The sequence below is a fragment of the Podarcis raffonei genome, chromosome 1 (assembly GCF_027172205.1).
Source record: "Podarcis raffonei isolate rPodRaf1 chromosome 1, rPodRaf1.pri, whole genome shotgun sequence".
Taxonomy (NCBI): Eukaryota; Metazoa; Chordata; class Lepidosauria; order Squamata; family Lacertidae; genus Podarcis; species Podarcis raffonei.
The window spans coordinates 38,880,185-38,903,910 of record NC_070602.1 but is presented as its reverse complement, the minus strand read 5'-3'; the positions used below and the strand labels follow the sequence as shown (position 1 = coordinate 38,903,910).

Sequence of the window (23,726 nt, the reverse complement as noted above, 5' to 3'; positions counted from 1 at the left end):
TGGTAGTTCTACCATCGTTGGAATTTTGGTAGTGGCAACCCAAGATAGGGCATTTGCTCTGGCATCCCCCAAGCTGTGGTATTTCCTTCACATGTATGTGCACCTTCATTGTATAGCTTTGTTTCTATGCTGAAGCTGTACCTCTTTACCCTGGTCTGTGATACCTGAGAGAGAGATATTTTAGGGCCTACCTTGTTTTTCTGATTACAAGTGGTTTTAACTGATTTCAATCTTGTGTTTTTACATTACTGTAACCCTTCACCTTATGGTGAAGAATGTGCAATAGGCAGTTTTGTAATGTGTATTTTTAAAAACAACTGATTTTATTTTTGAAAAAAGTTAGGCTAGCATTTTTTTAACATCTGTTTTTATCAATAATTTAAATATATATTCTGTGTAAAGCACTTAGAGGTTTTGATGATTAAGCGGTATATAAATCCTATTAAATGAATAAATCTAATTAATATTAAGAGTAATAATAATATTATCTTCCTACACCCTTAAAAAGCTTATGTTAATCTACCTCTGAAACAAGTTCCTTTTAAGATAACAGGTTTGTGCCCACACTTGAAGAAGCTAATAATGAAGAACCGCTCAATGATTCAGGATATGCCAACAAGGGCAGATAGCAAACAATTTGGAAAAATCATTTGATGTTGATGTCCAGGAAGGATTTGTGGCACCAAAGAGGCAGCACTAGGACAAACAAGTTTGGAGAGCTTGTAAACAATCACTCCTTCATATCACGTTATACTTAGCTGGGATATCAACAAGGAGGATCAGCCATATATTTTGTTACTCCAAATATAGCTGCATTTTAAGAAAGTCTTTTGTAGTTGTTCATACCTGGCAGGGTATCCATTTCAAACAGCTTTTCAGCAGTGGTTTTTGGCAGGAAGAAGAATAAGCTGTTTTGACTAACTGTTTTGTAAGTTGTCCATTCTTATTGCATCAGCATTAATTATGCTTGATGGATTTGTCCTACAAGAACCTTACAGCAGCTTCTGACAGGTAGAGCTATCTTTTATGTCAGCAGTGTGAGTTTTTGATTAAGTGAATGTTTGGTTTATTTTTAGACAAAGAGATATTCTCTCATTAAAAGGAAAATGTCTGATAACGTAGGCCTGGAAAAGATAATTTGATCTTTATTTGGAAAAAAGAGAGAGGAAGATTTCAATTTACCATCCAAAATGGGTAAACAGACATAATTTAATTATCTGACAGATAACATTTTGACTTGAGGCACACCACCAAAGTAAAAGACTGAACAAGAATAAAAGCCAAAAGGGCCTTAAATATTCCAGTTTAGCCAGGCTAAAAAAATTGACCAGTCTTCCAATAAAAGCATAAGAAGATCCCAGTGTCCTATCAAGGCCAGCCAGCTGCCCCATGGAATCTCAGAAGAAGAGAAGAGTTTGGATTTGATATCCCACTTTATCACTACCCGAAGGAGTCTCAAAGCGGCTAACATTCTCCTTTCCCTTTCTCCCCCACAACAAACACTCTGTGAGGTGAGGGAGGCTGAGAGACTTCAGAGAAGTGTGACTGGCCCAAGGTCACCCAGTAGCTGCATGTGAAGGAGCGGGGAAGCGAACCCGGTTCCCCAGATTACGAGACTGCCGCTCTTAACCACTACACCACACTGGCTCTCTCAGAAGCAGGATGTGAAGACAGTAACACTTGTTTCTGTATTAAAATGTTGTATTGCTTTTTTGTGATGCCACCTTCTACTCTGGAGAGGATTCATGCCATGTTTGTGGGATCTCGTGTGGAATGTGTTCCTATGCTTCTCTTCGATTGGTCTGAGCTTAATGTAGCACCAGTTTGTGAGAGCCAGCATGGTGTAGTGGTTAGGACCTCTTGTGGAGGAGGCACACGAAGAAATGGCTTCAGAAGATGATATCAGGGTCCGAGCAGGTTCATATGAAGAGAGGCGGTCCTTGAGGTATTGCGGTCCCAAGTCTTTGAGAATACCACAAGGACAAAGGGTTCCAAGGACCTTTTGCCATGGTATGGGCTCTGAATCATTAAAGGCTCAAAAGGCACTGCACTGCGTTTATACCTGTTGCATCCTTCCCTAGTCCCTTTTCTACCTGCAGACCTCTCACCCCAGTTCCCTACCTGCTGTAGCTCACAGAAGGACACCAGTGTAGCAACCTGAGCCTTACTTTGTGCCTTTGTGTATAATAGAAAAAATCAAGATGGATTCTATGTTTGCAGTATAGGCTGTGAGCACTATGTGTTCTCGCATCATTCTGACTTGATATAAAGCAATGATTTTTCGTAATAATAACTTTCTTCCCTTCCCTTATTTTTTAGCTTTCTAAGAAATATGGAGTCCATATCTGTGGAGAAGGTGGAGAATATGAAACATTCACATTGGATTGCCCTCTGTTTAAGAAGAAAATAGTTGTGTAAGGAACTGCGCCTTCCCTTCCCTTTAAATTTTAGCACTGGGAACATATTAACTTTTAGCTTGAGGCCACTTCTGTTGGCAGCGGCAGAGCATGTCCTCTAAGTTCACAAACACTCACTTTGTTTAACACTGGCAAAGTCCTCCACTAACCTAAATCAATGCCTGACAAGACGAGGCCTTCATAGAAAGCTATAAACTTTTTAGACATTTGCACTTTCGTTTACTTGCTGATTATGGCCTGCAGTAAAACTGGTACCTACACACTGACACTTTTATCCTTTCATGAAGTGCGAATTGCCTGTAATATTTATCTTTCATTACAGCTACATTTGATAAACTGCCACATCAGTAGCCTGTGGGTTCCATTAACTCTGTTTCCCTTTTCTCTCTCTTTCCCCCTTTTTTTATTTTTTTTTGCGTTTTAACATTAGCAATTTAGGATGATAATGCTAAACATTTTGCTTGAATTACTAAAGGATGTTTTTGAATGTTAATGTTTTGAATCAGTCCAATTTGCACTGAGTGGGTTATTTCTTTGCCATAAATTCTTAAAATGTATGTGTAGAGGTATGGGAAATTTCTTTATCCTTATGTAGATTTGTCAGTACAATTATGGTAAATAACTTAGCCTGCATCTATTATAGGAGATATTTTGACTGCTATTATCCCTCTTTCATCTGAGTTTACAGATTTTCTAATAAAACAGTATCGGTGTCTGCTCCACACCACTTTTAGACCAATAATCTCAGTGAAGGGGGTAATTTGATTACAATATCCAAACAACTCACTTGGGAGTATCCCAGTTGGCTACACTTGGGCAAAATGGTTTGAAGATCGTATTACTTGGAATATTTCAGGGGTGAAAGCTACCCTTCCAATAAACACAGAATTGATCTGATCTGAATCTGTGCCAGCTGAAAGTGCCCTTGAGGGTACATTTATATAATAATTATGCTTCCACATGAAGATCTGCAAAACAATAAAGTCAGGCATAGGCTAGCATGTTGTAAGCAGTAAGAACATATACAGGTTTCCCAGATCCTTTGTGTAACATTTATTATAGTATAGTGGCAAACAGTGTGAGACGAAATATTTCAGATCAAATTTTGATTCAACCACAAATTCCAGTGCCACTCTCCCATTTTCTCCCAGATTAATATCTCCCTAAGGAAAGAGTGCTTCTATTCACCAATGCCTTTGAAGCCAACTAGATACATGATGTAATGCTTCAAAGGCATTGACCATCTCCCTGCCTTCCATCTCAGTTGGGGTGGGTGGTTATGGCCTTCTTCATGTTGGTGCCCCAGTCATAAAAGGTTGTCTCCATGATATCTGGTGCTCACCTTCTTTTTGTGCTAAAGACCTTTATATTTTGTGGCTTTTAGAAGCAATTTTAGAATGCATTGGTTATTTCTATGTGAAATATTAAATAAAAGTTGATAGATGATAGATAGATAGATGATAGATAGATAGATAGATAGATAGATAGATAGATGATAGATAGATAGATGATAGATGATAGATAGATAGATAGATAGATAGATAGATAGATAGGCCTGGAGGCATATGAGACTTGCCTTGCCAAAGCTAAGCAAGTCTGAGTTTGGTCAGTGCCTGGATGGGAGACTACCTGGGAATCACATGTATGCCACCTTGGGCTCTGTGGTGGAAAAAGGTGGGGTATGAACAAAATAAAACTAAACACCTCTTCTTTTATGATACTTGTATTTTTAAGTGATTCCAGGATATTTATTATTTTATTACAAGAAGTTTTATACCTCTGCTAAGGGGAGAATCAAGGCAATAAAATAATAATGAAGTGCACCCACATTGAGAACAAAACCAGACTAGTAAGAATGACAACTTCACTGCCTCTTAAAAAGCTTTATTTTATTTATTTCTTTTATTTTTGCTGCTCTTTATATGAGAGGAGCAGAGTGGATAGGCAGGCCTCTCTAGGTAACACATTCTACAGCTGATTACTAAATTACTTTTATAAAAAATGCTGGTATAATCAGCCATTCTGGTTCTGCTTCTGCATTGCTTGTTTTCCCCTGTGCTTGGCAATTCTGTCTTTAATAATGCTGTCTACTATTTTTCCGAAACATGCATTATGTTAACTGGCCTGGAATTTCCCAGATTCCCTCTGGAACCTTTTTTTAGAAACCGTTGTCATATTGGGTGCTTTCCAGTCTACAGAAACAGAGGCTGATATTAGGACAAGTAACATATGCTATTAGAAGTTCACATCTGAGTGAAACTTTAGTCATGACATAAGGTCTATGATCCTTGCATGCCTGTTTAATACTGCTTTGAATGTGCAGATAGGGCCATAATCATATGATCTGATTTTATCTGTCCTCTGTCCCATGGTTGACCACTAATGCTTAAAAAAAAGAACCTAATTGTTGAAATGTTCAGTGTAATCTGAAATAAATGTTTATGATTCTGTTACTACAGGGATGTATCAGAAGTTGTTGTGCATTCAGCGGATGCATTTGCACCTGTGGCTTATCTTCGACTATTAAAATTGCACTTAGAAGATAAGGCAAGTACCGCATTCCAGTTTTAATATACTTATATTAATAATATTTATTTTTAAATCTGTTCTGTCTCATTACCGAGACTCAGAGCAGATAACAGTGATTTAAAAACAGACACACAAAATGTCCAAATGGGATGGGGGGGGCGGGGGACAGATAAAAGCTAATACTGCTCAAGCTCCATTCCTTACCAATTTAAATCCTGGCCACCACAATACACCCCAAATGTAATGGTATTTCAGCATTTCAAAGTTCTCCAAGAGAAGACAGAGGAACATTAGTTGGACTATGTCTGTGCTCTTGCTGTTCATATTTAGTGTGTATAATTTAGGCAATACTTCTATATTACCTTGGAGATGATGAATGGGGAACCTCAAGCTCTCCAGGTGTTGCTAGACTATAGCTGTCATCATCCCTGAGCATTGGCCATGCTGGCTGGGGCTGATGGAAGTTGCAGTCCAACAATATATGGAGGACCACAGACTCTCCACCCTTGGTCTGTAGTGATAACAGAGATGCGTTAGGCCCAAACTGTTAAGTTCTAAACCCATGCTCCAAAAAGGATACAGAGACATCATGCTGATGAGCCACTGCCATCTACTTGCCTTTTTAATTATTTGAGAAATGTATGGACCTCTTTTCAAACACACGTTTCACAAAGTGGGTCGCAACAAATATATATATATCAACCAAAAATCATAATACAATTTTGAAACCCAATAAAACCAACCATTTCATTACATTTCAAACAGCACAAAATGACAATACTCAGCAACACATAGCCCTTAAATGCAGCAGTGAAACAGTAGGTCTTTAAGGCGCTTTTTAAAGGTATCGGGGGATGCAGCCTCTCAAAGAGTACTAACAAATTATTGATGGAAGTCTGAATCTGACAAGGATTTTCACAAAGGGATCACCCAAACACAGACACACTGAAAAAACCCATTTGTGAATGGTCTTTTTGTACATTTTTTAAGGCGCAAGTCTCAAATACATGCAACAAAGAATAAAAATTTCAACAGGGACTCTTAGCTGGCTTGAAAACTTTATGGGAGAGGGATTTAAGTCCAAAATAAACAAAACCCAATTGTTAGATAATATGGTTCTCTAAAACAATATGGCCTGTTCTCTAATTTATATATTTTCATTGCTGCTATATCTACTGTCCCTGTTATACTGAATTGCTAATTTAAATGTATCCCTATTGTGTTTCATGACTTCCTTGATTTTGTATGTGAGCTGGAATTGGTCTGTGACTGAAATAATAAATTCTTTCATTCAGTATGGCCTGTTTCAGCTTACATTACAGAAAATACTTTTAAAACAAGGCACAGGTAGTATAGGACCCATGTGAAACCTATGATAGAAAATCAGCCAAACTTCTGGCATGATTGTGGTTTTCAGGCACATAGATCTCTGGTGGGCCTGTCCATTTGTCTCTGTTTTGATAGGAGGTCTGTGAGAAAATTACTGCAGTGTTCAAGGAAAAGGTAGGCTTCCCCTGCCCTATGATTGTATTTATTACCACTCTTTGAACAATCAAACCTAAATCTAAAATTGAAAGAACTCTTAGTTTTCTTAAAAGCAGCTACATGACCATCAATAATGAAACAGTGGAAAACACTGAATGGTTTAAATCTTAATTTATGGAATTGCAGCCTTTCAGTAGCTGAAAAATTAACACATCAAACATGGAATCTTCTGAAAACTTTTACGTAATATAGAAAATGTATATTTTCCAATTGTCATACAAACCATGTATATTCTCTTTTGTCAGAAAAGCTGCAAGACGGACTACTATATTCTATTAATACCTTTAGTCTTGAGCTGGGTGGCTCAACTTGTAAGATATACAGTTTCATTGGCTGTGGAATGGCATTTTGACTTGTGTTATCTTTGTGCATATTTTATACTTCAATTAAAAAAGTAACCAAAAAAATAGGCTAGCATTGAATAAAACACACTGTTTAAGTCATAATTTCTTAAAAATTGCCAGAGTATATCTTCTTCTTCTTGGCGATCTCCCGTAACTGAGTAAGATTGGTGTTCGTGAACATGGTCTTAATTCTGGATCCACACGTCCTTCCACAGTGGGGACATAGTTTTCAGAGCAGGAGTTGATCACAGTGAGGGTTTGCCAAACATGCCTTCCTCTTTCTGTGTTTGAGCATCTTCACAGTCCATGATACCTTTGGTAAAGGTTGTCAGTGTTTATGTTACATTTTTTTAGATTTGCCTTGAGAGAGTCTTTAAACCTCTTTTGTTGACCACCAGCATTACGCTTTCCATTTTTAAGTTCGGAATAGAGTAGTTGCTTTGGAAGACCATAATCAGGCTACCGCACAACATGACCAGTCCAACGAAGTCGATGTTGAAGAATCATTGCTTCGACACTTGTGATCTTTGCTTCTTCTGGTACACTGGCATTAGTTCGCCTGTCTCCCTACAAGATGTGTAAAATTTTTCGGAGACACCGTTGATGGAATCTTTCAAGGAGTTGGAGATATAAACTAAAACGATGAAGTGAGAAAGCAATAGTTTTGTTAAGAACCTCAAAAGTGTCCTTTCTAACTTCTGTTCCTGTGATCAAGTTATGTTCTTCAGCAATATTGATCTAACAGTAATGATACCTGTGAAGCATTGTGCTCCCATGCCAGAAGTGCTTTGCGAATATATACGCCTGTAAGCTAAACCAGACAATAATAATAAAAATTATGTTAACGTTTGCAGGGTTGGTGTCTCCCCTCGCCGCCCCCAGCTTCTCATGGCACAAATGGGATCCACTGTAGAAAGAAAAATAATAGCAGAAATGGTACCATGCTGTCTTGTAGCCTGTTTAGAAATATTTACTGTGGCTATTTAGTTCCATGTGTTTATAATTATTATGGTATAATTGACACAAACAAAATATGAAGCAAAAAGCTTTGCACCTCAGATGCTCAGGTTGTGTATCAATTAATGTAGGATTATATAACAAGGATTCATAGTACACAGAAGCTAAATATATACTTCCCAAGATACACAGTAAGCTGCTAATACTTTCGTTGAGAGACAAATAATTTGCTTACAGACTGATCCTGTGCTCTGATACAGTCTGTTCAGGGATCTTTACTGCAAACTCAGGAGATTTCATTGGCACAGTAGAGCAGAACTTAGCTGTAGTGTCTAATAATACAACTGACCCCATTTATTGTTGGCATTAAGGGAAGCTTGCTGTTTTGGAAAGTGAATTGGAAGGAAGCCAGCAGTCTTACAGAATGAGTGGTAGCTTCAGAAGTTGAAGCATTAAAAGCACAATACACTTCTACATGCATTGATGAAATTTGTATCTCAAAACCCATTTAGAGGAAGAACACTTTTCTATGAACGACCGTTAGTTGAGAGGACACAACTCTTTCTGTGCTTCTATTTCCCCTCTCGAAATATCCTCCAGCCATCTCCCCCCACTCGTTCCTGAGGAATATCTCCGAGTATTAAACAGCCTGCTGGAGTAACAGTGAAAACCACAATAGGGCACATTTAGGTGCAGGGAAATTGAGTCTCTACAGACCTTCCAGTGAGTTTGCCACTAGCGTTCTTCACAGGTCTTTGTGTTAAATGCTTCTTTGTGCTAAAACATTTTGGTTTGGTTTTATTTTGTACGTGATACTCAAACACCATTAATGATCACAGCTGGTTTTGTGTTTCGTTTAAAAATATTGACTTTTCAAGAGTATATAGGCATATGCCATAGCAGGTCTTATCTCAGAAAGAACTGCTGTACATTCATCAAAAAGAGACATAATTCTTTATTTTTAGAATTCTGCTTCCTAGCACCATGTTCCCCATTCTCAAATGTGCCATTTTAGTACACACCTTGTTTGACGAGGATTTTTTTCCACAGAGCAAAGCCTTAAAATATTACTGTGAGACTGAAAATTATGCCAGTCGGCTATGTGAAGTGAAACCAAATAAGCTGAATAAGAGAACACTCTTGGAGAGGGGAGAGAAAGTGGAAATATATTAATATTTCTTAGGGGCACTGACTTTATTGCTCATGGCAAACTTGATGCTAAAATGCTCCATATATCACTACAATGTGACAGGCTAGGGAAAATGAAAAACACAAAGCTTTACATAAATCAGGCAAAAAATCGTATTAAAATGCATAACATTTTATATAAGAATCAAGATTTTACTTTTATCTATTCAGAAGCTCTTTCCTCCTTCTTATGTAGATGTTTAAGATTTTGTTAAAGCCCCACAGTTTCAAGCAGTTTTATAGCAAATCATTTTTCAAATTCATTGTAGACAAAGCTGTCACATTCTTAAAGAGCTAGCATTTATGGAATTGTAGTTTAGATTTTGGTATATACACTTAATGTCTTGTAGAGTTAAGGAGGAAAATAGTTTGTTTTGTGTTGTGATGGAATCATGGCAAAAGGCATTATATCTTTCGATTAATTTATTTTCTGTCATACTATAATAAGCTACATTTTCAATAAATTGTAACTATGGAGGGGCATTTGGATTTTCAAGAGCATAATGCATCAAATGATTTAAGGGTTTAACCCCATAGGACCAGAGAGCTATTCATACTGGCAAGGCAGGCATTTAGTCTTGAGTAATTTCTACTTCTTATTTCTGTGTTTATCCTTCTAAAGCCCTTCAACCAGTTAATGCATTGTAACTCTTGCAAAAGTAAAACATTCACGGTCCCATTCTAAGGCACAGTTAAGCATACTTAAGTAGTATCAGTGGAATTTAAGCCTGCTTAATTGTGCACCAGATCGAGGGCCATTTCAATAGCTTGACTTCTCGGTTTTGTAGTGAAAAGAAAACGGTTGCCTCACAAAAGAAACACATTTCTTGAACAGGAGATTTCCGTGTGGTACTGCACATGCTACCCCAACATCCCATGATCCACATCCTCCGGCTTAGTGCTTAGAAGTCCATGGGATGTTTTTCTGTTCATTGAGGTAAGGTCAGAGTGGAGTATACAGTGTTGGTGCACATGGGGACATTGGGGCTGTGGCTTGCACCCTGAAGTGGGTTAATATCTTTAAAATGTTGATTCAGAGAATGTTGAACCTCCTCAAACATCAAATAATACTTTTAAGTCGGTTTGTATAGTTTTGTAGTACTGTATATCCATGTGAGCAAATCCCATTGAGTTCATTGCAGCTTGCTCCCAGATAAGTAGGTGTCAGGGAACTGCCATCGGAGCCTAGAGTGGAGGTAAGGCTCCCCAACGATGCAGGAGAAGGGACCAGCAGGGAGAGAGAGAACACTTCCTTTGAGGAAGGAAATAGGAGTGACACCAGGAAGCAAGGGGGGACTGCGGAGAGATGGCTCCAAGACTCTTCCACAGAGACCAGCGGGGAGAGCCCAGGACCTCCGTTGGGCACGCCCACTCTGCGCAGGAGACTTCCACGCAGGGAGGCTAGGCGGAGACTTGGCGTCAAAGAGCTTCTATGTTGGAAGAAGTTCAGGAAACGCCCACTGACGGATTCTGCCAGCGACTGACACAGCCATGGAGAAAGGGCTGTCCAGCCAGGGAAAGGTTCAGCCAGGCAACGTTGCCTAGAGCGGCAGCACCCTTTGCGCACAAGCAACCCCCAATTCCCTTTACAGTAGGCATAGGATTACAGCCGAAATTGATATATAAATGATTTCTTTTTCTAAATTGCTAAAATTAGAAGAGGATCCCAATTCCCAGCAGTTCTCCCTTCACTGCATGCCGTATCGTCCTCAAGTGCTTCCTATTGTTTAGGAATCTTTTATGGGGCACGTGGGAGACTTAAGAAGAGCCCTTCTTGATCGGACCAGAGGTCCATCTTGTCTAGTATCCTGTTCTCTCAGAAGCTTATGAGAAGCCCACAAACAGGACATGAGAGCAGTAACACTCTTCCACTGTATATTCAGATACATGAATACCAGTTCGTGACTAGTACCAACTGATAGTACCAACTAGTCATGGCTTCATGACTAGTACCAATTGATAACTTTATCCTCTATGAAAAATTGTCTAAGCCGCTTTTAAAGGGTAGCCAACATTACAGCTTGCAGTATCAAATTCCATTGTTTTTCTATGCACAATGTGAAGAAGCCCGACCTTTTGTGTGTCCTGAATCTCCACCATTCAGTGTGAGAGGGGGATTTCTCTCTACCCACTTTCTCCACACATACATGTTTTAAAGCTCATTAGTTTTCTCTTTTGCTTTATATCTGAACTAAAAAAGTCCCATACATTATAACCTTTCCATATTGGAGAGTTGCTGCAGCCCCCTGACTATTTTGGTTGCTTCTTCTTTTTTGCAGCTTTTTAAGCTGTGCAATTTTTGAGATGCAGCAATCAGGACTACCCAGTTTCTGAAGTGTAGTCACACCATGGGTTTACATACATGCAGTTATTGACAGTTATATTTTCCATCCCTTTCCTAATGATCTCCGCCATGGAATCCCCTCTTTTTTTCCACAGCTTCCTCATTGAGTCGACATTTTAATTGAGCTCACCAAATGACCCCAAGATCTTTTCCTCGTTAGTCACAACCAGCTCCAATCCTGCCAGTTTATATGTGAAGTGAAGAAATTCTTTTGTCCCAGAGTGCTTGGTTTTACACTGACTTACATTGAATAGCATTCGCCAATTTGTCCTCAATTTATCCAGTTTGTAGAGATCTTTTCAGAGATCTTTGTAAGCGTTTGTACATCTGCAAACCCACTGTTCATCTTTTAACTCTGTTCACCTTTTAACTCCAGACATGCTGTAAATTATTTAGAAAGCGTTCATCCCAATACAATTTTTTTTTAGGAGACACTTTTTATAACCCTTCATTGTGGGTATTGTCTGTGTATTCCTCTCTTTGCTCCATGTTCTTTAACCAGTTACCGATCCACGAGATTATCTATCCTCTTATTCCATTTGTGCCAAGTTTATTTAGAAACCTTTCGGTAGAATTTACTGGATCATTCCTGTCCACATGCTTACTGACACTCTCACGGAACTCTGAATTTTGGAGCCTAAAAGGTTAGTGAGATAGGACTTACCTTTGCCATCTTCCACAGCAAGACATATTCTCCTTTAGATTAATCCATGCAAAACCTGTCACGTAATAAGCAGTATACTATAGTGTATGATAGTACCTATTTGCTATATATATATACATGGCTTTTTAAAGATACCCTTCCCATTCACGTAGAATGCAGGCACATCCCTGCTAATGTTTGTTACATGGGAAACAGATCAACAACCTATCTTTATTATAAGAGATCAGCTGGTGGGTCATATTCAGGCCCTGTAAACCTCCCCCACCCCAGTCTCTACCAACACCAGATTGGGAGCAAAAAGCTTGGGTGGTATTCAGCTAAACAGTTCTGCTAGCACAAGCATTCATCGCTGTGCTATAGTACTCCCTAAATCTGTTCTAGAGGGGCAAGGGAAAATCCACAGTATATTTAGGGAGCCTGTGTAGAGAGAAGAGGGAGGGTATGTTCAGTTGCGCTTGCGCTGGCAGAACTGTTTAGTTGGATACTTCCTGGTTTGTCTTGGTGAGCTCCTTTTCTCTTGGGAAATGTGAGCTTCCGTAAGTGGCTGTGACATAATTACTGAACATTTGGGACACCTTCTCATTCCCTGATGAGGGATGATTCCCTGTTCAGATGGGCTCTGCTCCTATGTCAGTTTAGAGCATTGATAGGGGTTGAGTTTCGTGAGCTACAGCCGTTGCCCTGCAAAAATCTAGTATGATGTTCCTTTTTCTCCCGTTATTTATTATGTTGGATAATCCTCAGTGCACAAAGAACTTTATATCTCGCTGGCTGTCATGGTGATGTTAGGTAGCTAAGCTATATGATGGACAATGTACCAAGGACCTATGCAGTCTCAAAAATTTTCAAAGCCATAAAGAAAACATAAGCATAAGGATAGTGTAGGAGGATTTACAAAAGGTAGTCCTGGGCGTATGGAAGGGTAGACCAGAGCACATAGAAACCCCCGGTCACTGGAATCCATTGTCATAATTCATGATAATTCTAATAGAAGTCATATCTGAGCTGACCAGATTAAACAAGAATGGTATTTGTTGAGTGCATTGCATGTTGAGTTCAGTGTTCAAACATGTCATTCTCCTTATGTTTCGCAGGTGTTAATTTTACATTCTTTCAATTGAATATTTTATAATCACTCCACAGTTTGGGCTAGCATGCCTTAGTATAATAATCAGCTCCTGCTCTCTTCTGCTGTTCTGTAATGCATTTTCTTTAGCTAAATCTCTTAATGGTTAACTACAAAGGCTCACTGGAAATTTGTTTTAGATTGTTTCTGGCAGCACAATGAACCCTTGTGCCTGAGGGAGAATAACATTTTATTCACTGTTCTGGTTTAATACATTACCGCACAACTTCAAGATGCATTTTTGCATAATAATGGAAAAGATTCCTCTACTCTTTCTTTATTAAAAACTTAAGAATGTTATTTTTCCTGCACATTTTATGCGTCTAATACCTTTTTAAAAGTATAGATATTGGCATGTCAAATGTGCTTTGTTTTATAGGTATATTATAAACTCTTAATAACATTATTTGTCACCTAACATTCATAGTTGTCCATGGAGGCCTCAGTTTCCTCTTCACTGGAAAACAAGGCCACTGTTGTATGAAGTGTAGCTTCATCAATATTTTACTTTTTTCCTGTAAGAATTTGATATGATATGCCTTGAATATAAAATCTCTTCATCCTTCTCTTTTACAAAAGTTATATTGTGCTTCTATTTCTTGGACACCACAAGCGGTTTCATATATGGCAATTTTACATAGAGTAATTCTTTTTTAAAAAAAAAGATTTATACTACCCTTCAATAAAATTCCAGGACTGACTTACATTTCTGAAACACATGTTGTTGTTGTTTAGTCGTTTAGTCGTGTCCGACTCTTCGTGACCCCATGGACCAGAGCACGCCAGGCACTCCTGTCTTCCACTGCCTCGCACAGTTTGGTCAAACTCATTTTCGTAGCTTTGAGAACACTGTCCAACCATCTCGTCCTCTGTCATCCCCTTCTCCTTGTGCCCTCAGTCTTTCTCAGCATCAGGGTCTTTTCCAGGGAGTCTTCTCTTCTCATGAGGTGGCCAAAGTATTGGAGCCTTAGCTTCACGATCTGTCCTTCCAGTGAGCACTCAGGGCTGATATCCTTAAGAATGGATAGGTTTGATCTTCTTGCAGTCCATGGGGCTCTCAAGAGTCTCCTCCGGCACCATAATTCAAAAGCATCAATTCTTCAGCAATCAGCCTTCTTTATGGTCCGGCTCTCACTTCCATACATCACTACTGGGAAAACCCATAGCTTTAATTATACGGACCTTTGTTGGCAAGGTGATGACTCTACTTTTTAAGATGCTGTCTAGGTTTGTCATTGCTTTTCTCCCAAGAAGAAACACATAAAACAACATAAACACATAAAACAACATAAAAACATTGACTTGGAGTTGGAGGGGACCTTGTAGTCCATTTCCCTCAGATCTCTCTTAGAGTTCAGGTAATCATACAGCCCTCTTTGCTTGCTTACCGTCTGGTGATGGGACAATTATATGGACCATTCTGATATGATTTAGCAAACAAAATACCTGTGTTTAACTGAAGTAATAATAAAAAAGTTCTGTTACCTGAGCTGGAAATAAGCCACATCAAAATTGCTGTCTAAAAGCAGCATAAGCTGTGCATTTAGGAAGCCTTCAAATCATAGCCATTTGTGTAAGTATTATATCACTGCTGCTTTTCACACTTTATATTGTTGTAATCTCTGTAGGCCTTAATTACAGATGGATTCCCCTTTGCTTGCTTTGAGGGGGGAGCACTTATTGCTCAAGGAATATAATTATAGAATTCCTGTTGTAACATTTTAATTTTTGAAGTAAATAGTATGGGGGAGGGAGAACCATGTAATTTTGTTGGGAATATTTATGGCATAGTCTTATGTGCTAGAATAGGAGGGAAATCACATAATTAGCTCTGTCAAGTGAAATATCAGGGTTATTTAGTAAAAAGAGAATCCCTGCTGCAAGGATAACTATTTCATAATGCCCGCTGTCAATAATCCATGGCTGATCATTATGGCCTACTTTCCCTGAAAGGACATGAACTGCTAACAAACTTAAGCTTTGCTTTACCCTTTTATCACATTCCTGTAAAAACACAAAGACACACGTGGCAACAAATGGTTCAGGAGCTGAATTAATGTGAACTCTTAAGTTCTGCTGCTGCTTTTGTACTACCGTATTTTTTGCACCATAACACTCACTTTCTTCCTCCTAGAAAGTAAGGGGAAATGTCTGTGCGTGTTATGGAGCGAATGCCTACGGGTGGCAGGGGGGTCTGCTGCAGTCATGAGCAGAGGATCCATGGTTCCCCTTCCTTCCCTCCTCCGTGGCTCGCTTTGAAACAGCAAAGCGGGAGAAGAGCCGCTGAGTGGGGAGGAGAGAAGGACAGAGAGCCTGCTTCTTTAAAGGAGCAAAGCGGGCGAGCAGAGGAGGCGCTTACACGAGTGTAAGCAGCTCCTGCCCAGTTGGTTCCTTTAAAGCAAGCAGGCTCTCTGTCCCTCTCTCCTCCCCACTCAGCTCGCTACATAGCAGCAAAGTTTTTCAGCTCGCTAAGCGGGGATGAGCGGGGAGGAGAGAGAAAAGCAGAGCCTGCTTGCTTTAAAGGAGCAAAGTGGGAGAGGAGAGGAGCCTTCTCTCCTTATACGCCTCTTCTTCATTATTAGCAGCATCCTTCTCCACCCATCCCACGCGTGCTTCTTCTCCCCTTATACCCCTCTTCTTCATTATTAGCAGAAATCCTTCTCCACCCACCCAACGCGTGTTCCTTGTCCCTTGAGTGCTTTTCCTTCCCTCCCCACTTAAAACGTGGTTACAAAGCACAGATGCACATGGATCCTCAGGATTTTTGCACTGGGTCACCCCAAATTCACCATCAGATCACATAGCATGTCCATGGCTACATCTTGCACCAAAAAAATCACACACCCACTGTTGCCTGGGGCAGCAGTGGTGCAAAAACGTGGTTACAAAGCATGGATCCACATGGATCCTCAGGATTTTTGCATTGGGCTACTCCAAACTCACTGTCAGATCACATGTCTGTGGCCACAGCATGAACCACAAAAATCATACATCCACTGTTTCATTTAGAATATTTTTTTCCTGTTTTCCTCCTCTAAAAACAATGTGCGTGTTATGGTCGGGTGCGTGTTATAGAACGAAAAATACGTAGTTCTTTCAAGGTGATCATATCTTCAAGTGATCACATCCAGTCAGAGATTGCATTATTAATATGATGGCATCATAACATGGTGCAGCCAAGGAGAGGGAAAGTAGTGTTCCTATGCTAATTTTGAATGGGTGAACATACTTGCCCTTCTCCAGCAGCCACGAAATTAAAAGGCGCCTGCTTCTTGGGAGAAAAGCAATGACAAACCTAGACAGCGTCTTAAAAAGCAGAGACATCACCTTGCCAACAAACGTCCGTATAGTTAAAGCTATGGTTTTCCCAGTAGTGATGTATGGAAGTGAGAGCTGGACCATAAAGAAGGCTGATCGCCGAAGAATTGATGCTTTTGAATTATGGTGCTGGAGGAGACTCTTGAGAGTCCCATGGATGTCAAGAAGATCAAACCTATCCATTCTTAAGGAAATCAGCCCTGAGTGCTCACTGGAAGGAAGCTGAGACTCCAATACTTTGGCCACCGCATGAGAAGAGAAGACTCCCTGGAAAAGACCCTGATGTTGGGAAAGATGGAGGGCACAAGGAGAAGGGGACGACAGAGGATGAGATGGTTGGATAGTGTTCTCGAAGCTACCAGCATGACCAAACTGTGGGAGGCAGTGGAAGACAGGAATGCCTGGCGTGCTCTGGTCCATGGGGTCACGAAGAGTCGGACACAACTAAACAACAACAAAACTTGCCCTTCTCAGGGTAGTACTCCAAAATTGCTGGAAGGGAGGGTAGTTTTTGAGGGTGGCAAAAGCCACAGCTATACAAATGTCCATACTCTTTCAGCTCTACTTTCAAATATCCAAGACTGACATTGAATTCTTCTCTCATTTGATTCTCTTTGCGCAGATCATAGAATCATAGAATTGTCAAGTTGGAAGGGACCGCGAGGGTCAGTTTTTTAGTTCAACCTTCTGCAGTGCAGAAATCTTTTTGTCCAACATGGGACACAAACCCACAACCCTGAGATTAAGAGTCTCTTGCTGTACTGGTTGAGCTATCCTGCTACACCGAAAAATGGTGACTTGAACTCTGCAAATTTTCATGGTCAGGCTTAAAGAAGCACAACACAAAATAATGGTCAGAAAATGGATTCTATTGGACCCCCCACCCCTTTCCTTACTTGAGTAACTGCAGAAATAGGGAAGTGGGAATTACCTTTGAAGGGACATAATTTTCTGAGGTTTCTCTTGGAGTCATGGCCTCTGATATGCAAGTTGTGCTTAATTGTGTATCTCAAGATGGAGATGTGATTCATTAACATTTAATTAATTAAGAAAAAAAACATTTATTTCTATGTAAATTGCAAAGCATATCTTTCATATATACAGTGGTACCCCGCTAGACGAATGCCCCGCTAAACGAAAAATGCGCAAGACGAAAGGGCTTTCCGATATTTTTTCCGCTTCGCAAGACGAATTTTTCTATGGGGCTGTCTTGCAAAACGAATTTTTTTCCATGGTCTCCCTTTTTTTTTTGCCTTTTCTGAAAGGCGCTAAGCTGCTTATCTGTAAATTGCCGCTTATCCGCTAAGCCGCTAAGCCGCTAAAAGCTGCTTATCTGTCAAATACCGCTGATCAGCTGATCAGCTGATCAGCGGTACTCCGCAAGAAGAAAATCCCTGCAAGATGAAGGCACCCACAGAACGGATTATTTTCGTCTTGCGGGGCACCACTGTATATACACACACACATATATGCGCGTGCATGAAGCCTGGTGGTAATAGGAGAAAATGTTCCTGCCAAACACAAACAAATCTTATGGACTAAAGAAGCAGAATCCTGCATATAAGACTTGATTTATCTTTCCTTAAAACAAGCCCATCCAGCTTCTCAAACTATGAAATATTCTCTTAATCCCCACTGGATCAAAATACTTAAAAAACTTTTAAATATCACTTTGTAAAAAGCTTTTAAAAAGAAAAGAAATGGGGATTTGCATCTGTTTCCACAAGGCAGTTTAAAACCATGACCTTGAGCCATATGCCACCTTCTCCTTTGGTTCATGTGATATCAGTGAGAGATTCCAGGCAGCCTGGGATATTTTTCTTAATGTACTTAACACTCCTGAGATGTTGGTGCATTTCTCATATCACCATAACCATCTTCATAGGGGATCTCATAAATGGCACATATATATATATATATATATATATATATATATATATATATATGCCAACTGAAAATACGCCTTTACTGATCTTGAAATTCTTTTGCTTGGAAAGGTGTGACATTATATGCTTTTCTTTTGGAACAGGCAAAAGATGAACCCATCATTTTCTCCTTTAAGAAATGAATGCAGCTACACACACACACACACACACACACACAAGCTACACACACACACGTTTCTTTCTTTCCTTTGAAAGACAGAGAAATCTTTCACTCGTTCTCTACTTGATATGGCAAGTCTATTCCCCACCCAAGTAATATCTATCTCATATGTCTGTTCACAGTGCACGAAGCTGCATGTGGTCTCCCTCAAAATGTTGTTTTAACAGGAGAACTGATCAAGGCAGAAAACAAGAAGCAAAGAGATTATCAGAGCCTTTTCCTTCTAACTTCAGAGTTTTATGCTCTGTTCTATTCTGAGAGAACTGCTCAGTGGGAGAAACGCTGTCAGTTTTAGATTTTTGTAACAACAAGCCTCCTCTGCCAAGGAAATGAAGATCTCTGACAAGTTAGACACTGCGGCTGCTAATTATGGTTGTTCTTTTTAAGGTGTACATGAAACTTGAGGCATGTAGCAAAATCAGGTTCTTTATTCCAAGAAGTTTACAGGGACCCAATCCTTAGCATGCCCGCAACCACATCTCACCATTTTACCCAAAGGTGTGGATATAAGAGAACCATCTACAATGCATTGTATTTTTCTGTTTTGGCAGAAAGCGAATGGAAATTAAGAGGGCTATGGCAAGATATCGCTCTGTTCCCGCACTAGCGAGGGGGCAAATGATTGGCGAATCATGGCCTTCTATAATTAATCTTCATTAGGAAATACTTCTCAGAAGCATTTTGTACAATACTGAGGGCCTGAAGAGAAAATGTAAGAATTCATTTCATATTGTCAGGGCATTGTAAGCATTTGCTTAGTCCTGTGCTGGTAGAAACACAAATATTTCATTGAGGGGGGAGTAGACTGTTAATGGGCATTCTGCACATGACCTGCTTTGTGTGGAAGTCTCTTAAGGGAAAGAAAAAATTGACCTTGTTCTTGGAAGGAGAGCAATGAGTACAGAGGATCTGGCAGCTCTACCTGTGTTGGCACAGACATGCCAAAGTTGATGAGGAGTCTTAGGCCTAATGCTGTTCGAGAGATTTCCACGGGTGGCAGCAGTGACACTGATGGATTTCCTGTGCTGCTGGAGCAATTTAGTCCTTAGTTTTTATAAAGGGAGCATGGCCACTTGTCCCAAATACTACAGCCTACAGGACCAAAAACTGTTCACTTTTTCTAATTTGGGTTTTTATCCTGACATTACAAAACGCCTACAGCCCCACTAGAATGAAAGTTAGTGTTCTGCTTGTTTAGTTTGGAAAGCCAGTGTGGACATACTGGGTAGGGACTTGGGCAAAACCGCGAAAGGTTCAGTAACCCAAGTTCCGATGCAGATCCTTAAGGAAGTCGCTGTCTTTCAGTCTAGTCCCCAGTCTTCATTAAACAATCTGTAAAAACAGCAATATGTTTTAGAAGCAATTCAGACATAAAAATCTACTTTGGGTGCACTTGAGGTCTTCCGTGTTTTTTTAGGCTTCTGCACTTAATGATCAGGCAACAATAACAGTAAAAAGAATGGTCATTCTTTATCTCTCAGATATAAAAAGTTTTTTGGCGAAGTGTAGACCCTTGAATTATTCAATCCAAGGACTTCCGGGTTAGCGCCATCGGCTAATGGCAGATTCCCTCCGAGCTCCGGAGGGAATCGGCTCCGCAGGAGTTGGGTCCTGCCGCGGCGGTGACGCGGGGATCCTCAGAAATCACAGGCGATGAAGCCTGTGAACTTGGTGACTCGGTGGGCACCATTTGCGCCCCCCGACCCGCGAAGGAGCCTTTTTAAAGGCTTCGGAACGGGGGACGGGGTGAGCGGCGCGGTGCTGAGAGTTGACTGCTTCTCCTGCAAAGTGATGCCGCATGCCATGGTCGGAGAGCGCTGACTTCTTCTTGTGAACAATTGGACTTTAAAAGCAACAACCCGTGAGTAGTACGGAAATTGGATTTAGAAAGAATTTTTTTAAAAAAAATTAGGCACGATCGGGGAAGGCGCAAACAGGAAGTCCGTCTCCCCGTCTTGTAAATAATCTTAAGCAAGGATCAGCTAACTAAGGTCGAGATAATTTTTTCCTGTTTATTGGGCAAAAGACATTAATTTCACGATTTGGCAGTATAAGTAATTTTACTGGAGGATAAGAGCTAATTTCGGGAGCTGAAGTGCCACCCCCCCGGACCCGGGAGTGATCTGCGGGAGAGCCTGTTGAAGAGGTATTGAAGAGTTTGACAGCTGTCAAATTAGCTGTCAAAGCTGAAAAAGAGAACTTTGTTTCTGTTGTCTCTGCTGGTTATATTTGTTACAATTTGGTTATAATTTGTTGAAAATAAGGAAGAACTGATACAAACTAACTTGACTTTTGGATTTGAACTGGAAGAAATATTAAGTAACCAAAATCCCTCTAGAGGGGGTTTTGGGACATTACAAGAATGGCTGAAGGAGGGAAAATACAAGCTAAGTTGGGCAGAGTTTTTGTTCTCTTGGGAAAGTTACAAGGCCAAATTGATGTTTTGGCTACAAATGTTGCAACTCTGGACTTAACAGTAAATAAATTCATTGAATTTGATAAGGACTTGACTCAGGAAGTTTATGCAGCTGGACAAGAAGAGAAACTTGAGAACTTTGAGAGTGTGGAGAAAGAGATATATGTTGTTCCTGAGGAAAAGGAAGGAGGAGCTGTAATGCTGCAGATGACTAAGGAGAGCCGGAGGCCTGACATGATGGCTACAAAGGAAAATAAGAACTTGATGTTGAAAATCTGGTTTGAATTGGAGATTGAAGAATGGAGAGATCTCCTTATGTGGAGATCTGAAGATCCAAGGATTACAAATCTGATTAAGGTGGAAATTGGAGCTTTGGGGACATTTGGACTTGAAAGGAGTAAGAAACAAGATTCGGGCTCCACTTTTAAGTATGGAGGTCTGGCTGGAAGAAATATGGATCCCATTTGGCTAGACCTTCTCCGATATCTGGTGTTTAATATTAAGGACTATCAAAAAAACCGGCAGAGAGGAATTGAGAGAGAATTAAGAGCCTCGGACGTGAGATCTCCAGGCTGATAGTAGATCAAGACTGATGGACATTTGTTGGGGATTGAAACCGGGAAAGGGGGGGTGGAGTTTGGGGATCCAAAGGGTGCATAATTACAATCTGTTTTTGCTTTTATTTTGTTTTGCTATTTGTATGAAAATTGGGGAAGTCGTGGAAGGGAATTTGGGTCGACTTTAGAAAAAAGTTTTAAGAATGAGAATTGATGTATAAATATTGATGTTTATAAGGTAAAATTGGCTTTTTTAAAATGAACTAAACAGAAAAAGGTTAAAAATTGGGGATAAGAACTTGTTGAACTAACAATTTGAATTGGAATATAAGAAGGGGAGGTGTGGGGAAGTCAGGGAAATATGTTATAGAAAAATAAGGATTGTAAACTTTATGTGTTTTTAACTTTTTTTCTTTTTTTCTTTTTTCTTTTTTTTGTATTAAAGTGGAAAATTTCAATAAATATCTTAAAAAAAAAAAAGAATTATTCAATCCAAATATGTACCCTTATTTTAGAGCATGTGCCATGCTGGGTTGGAGATCCATCTAGTCCATCATTCTTTGTAGAAATAACTAGCATCTATCAGGTACTGTGCAGGTCACCATATATTTGCTAGTGGACTATGATCTATATTTTCCCCACCGCAAATCATCGCACAAATGCCATAAAACAGGCAAAGTGCACCTCATCAGCTGTTGCCCGTTTTTATTATCAGAAAGGCAATCAATTTATTCCTGCGGCCAATCAGATATTCCAAACAAAAGTGCAATCCCAGATATTCTATGGAATCCCGCTATGGGTCCAAGCATATAATAGTGATCTAAAAAAGATTCACTCCAGCTTTCTGAGACGTATTCTTGGACTCCCAACTGTGATCAAATATGAAACAATGTGTGCAGAAATAGGCATACACACAATGGAATATTGGGCCTGGTCCACCTCAATAAAGTACTGGTTACGCTGCCATTTTCGCTGCCCTCCATCAAGTCTGCTCGCTGATTTGCTCAAAGACTCCTACAAATCAAGATGGTATCAGTACCTCGAAAAAAAGATTGAATCTTTAGGCATCGAGCTGGAGCCCCTGTACAATTCTAATGAGCAATACATTTTCCATAATATCCTAACTAGACTAAAGGATGTCGAGAGGCAAAATATTATGGCAGCTGTAAACAAAATTTGTTCGCCCATATTCTATGATTTAAATATCTTAGATAGCAGAGCCAATTACGTCACCAAATTAATAATTCCAGCCCAACGTAGGGCCTTTATGCTGGCCCGTTTGAATGTTTTTCCCTCAGCATTTGTCAGGGGAAGATATCAAAACATCCCCAGAAACAAGAGATTCTGCAGATGTTTTATGAATGTCCCGGACACGGTAGAGCACATTCTCTTTCAGTGCCCATTGTACAGTACGCTCCGTCAACGCGTGCTGTCCCCTCTTTTGGGTGGTCTGGAGCCCCAACAAGGTGAATGTGTGGGATTCTGCCTATCCGACGTTGACCAAAGGGTAACGGCGGGGGTAGCCGAGTTTTTGGTAGTAGCCCTCCAAGGAGCGGGTTAGCAAGGAAAACCACTGATTTTATATGTATATATATATATATGTATGTAGCCAACTGCTGCCTTTCTGTATATATCTCAAGGCTTTTATATGTTACTTTCTCTTTTATCGTTTTATTTGTATAATGCCTAATAAAGGTTTGAATAAGTAAGTAAAGTAAGTATTTTCCCCACCCACGCTGTAAATTTCGATATTGTGTACTGGATAACTTGTAAGGTTGTGAAGATCCGAATCATGCTAGCAGCACTTCCTTAGAGTGAGAAAAAAAAGCCTGATTCACACTAGAAGAAGAGGAGCAGACAGAGGCGGGTTCTTGTTTTGGTCACTTCACAAAACAGCTTTGTATTTTAGATTAAACAGACCTGCAGTTTGAGTGTTTTAAGGTTGCATTTAAGGTTGCTTTCTTGTCTCCATTACCATGAACATGACGAATGTTCCCATGTGTACTATTGATTTGCATTGCTTTATCTATATAATGATTCTCAGTTAATTGTACTAAGTAAATTAAATCATTATGTTGCACTGTTTGCCAAGGTTGCAATCCAGTGCAAGTTTCATTGATCTCCTGGGGACTTAAGTGTTAGCAACTATATGTGGAAACTCAGTCTCAGTAACAGGCATTAGCATCTTACCTCCACATCTTGCTCTAAAATGAAA

At 39.9% G+C, this 23,726-nt stretch overlaps 1 protein-coding gene across 4 annotated transcripts in view; it reads left to right on the top strand.

Annotated features, from left to right (window-relative positions):
• DPH6 (diphthamine biosynthesis 6) overlaps positions 1–23,726 on the top strand; it is a 248,942-nt gene that overhangs the window by 89,848 nt on the left and 135,368 nt on the right. For all 4 annotated transcript variants that reach the window (XM_053381498.1, XM_053381506.1, XM_053381489.1 and 1 more), the window contains exons 7-8: positions 2,320–2,414; positions 4,877–4,964. In XM_053381498.1, coding sequence (XP_053237473.1) covers positions 2,320–2,414; positions 4,877–4,964 — 183 coding nt within the window. The remainder of the gene's footprint in view (positions 1–2,319; positions 2,415–4,876; positions 4,965–23,726) is intronic.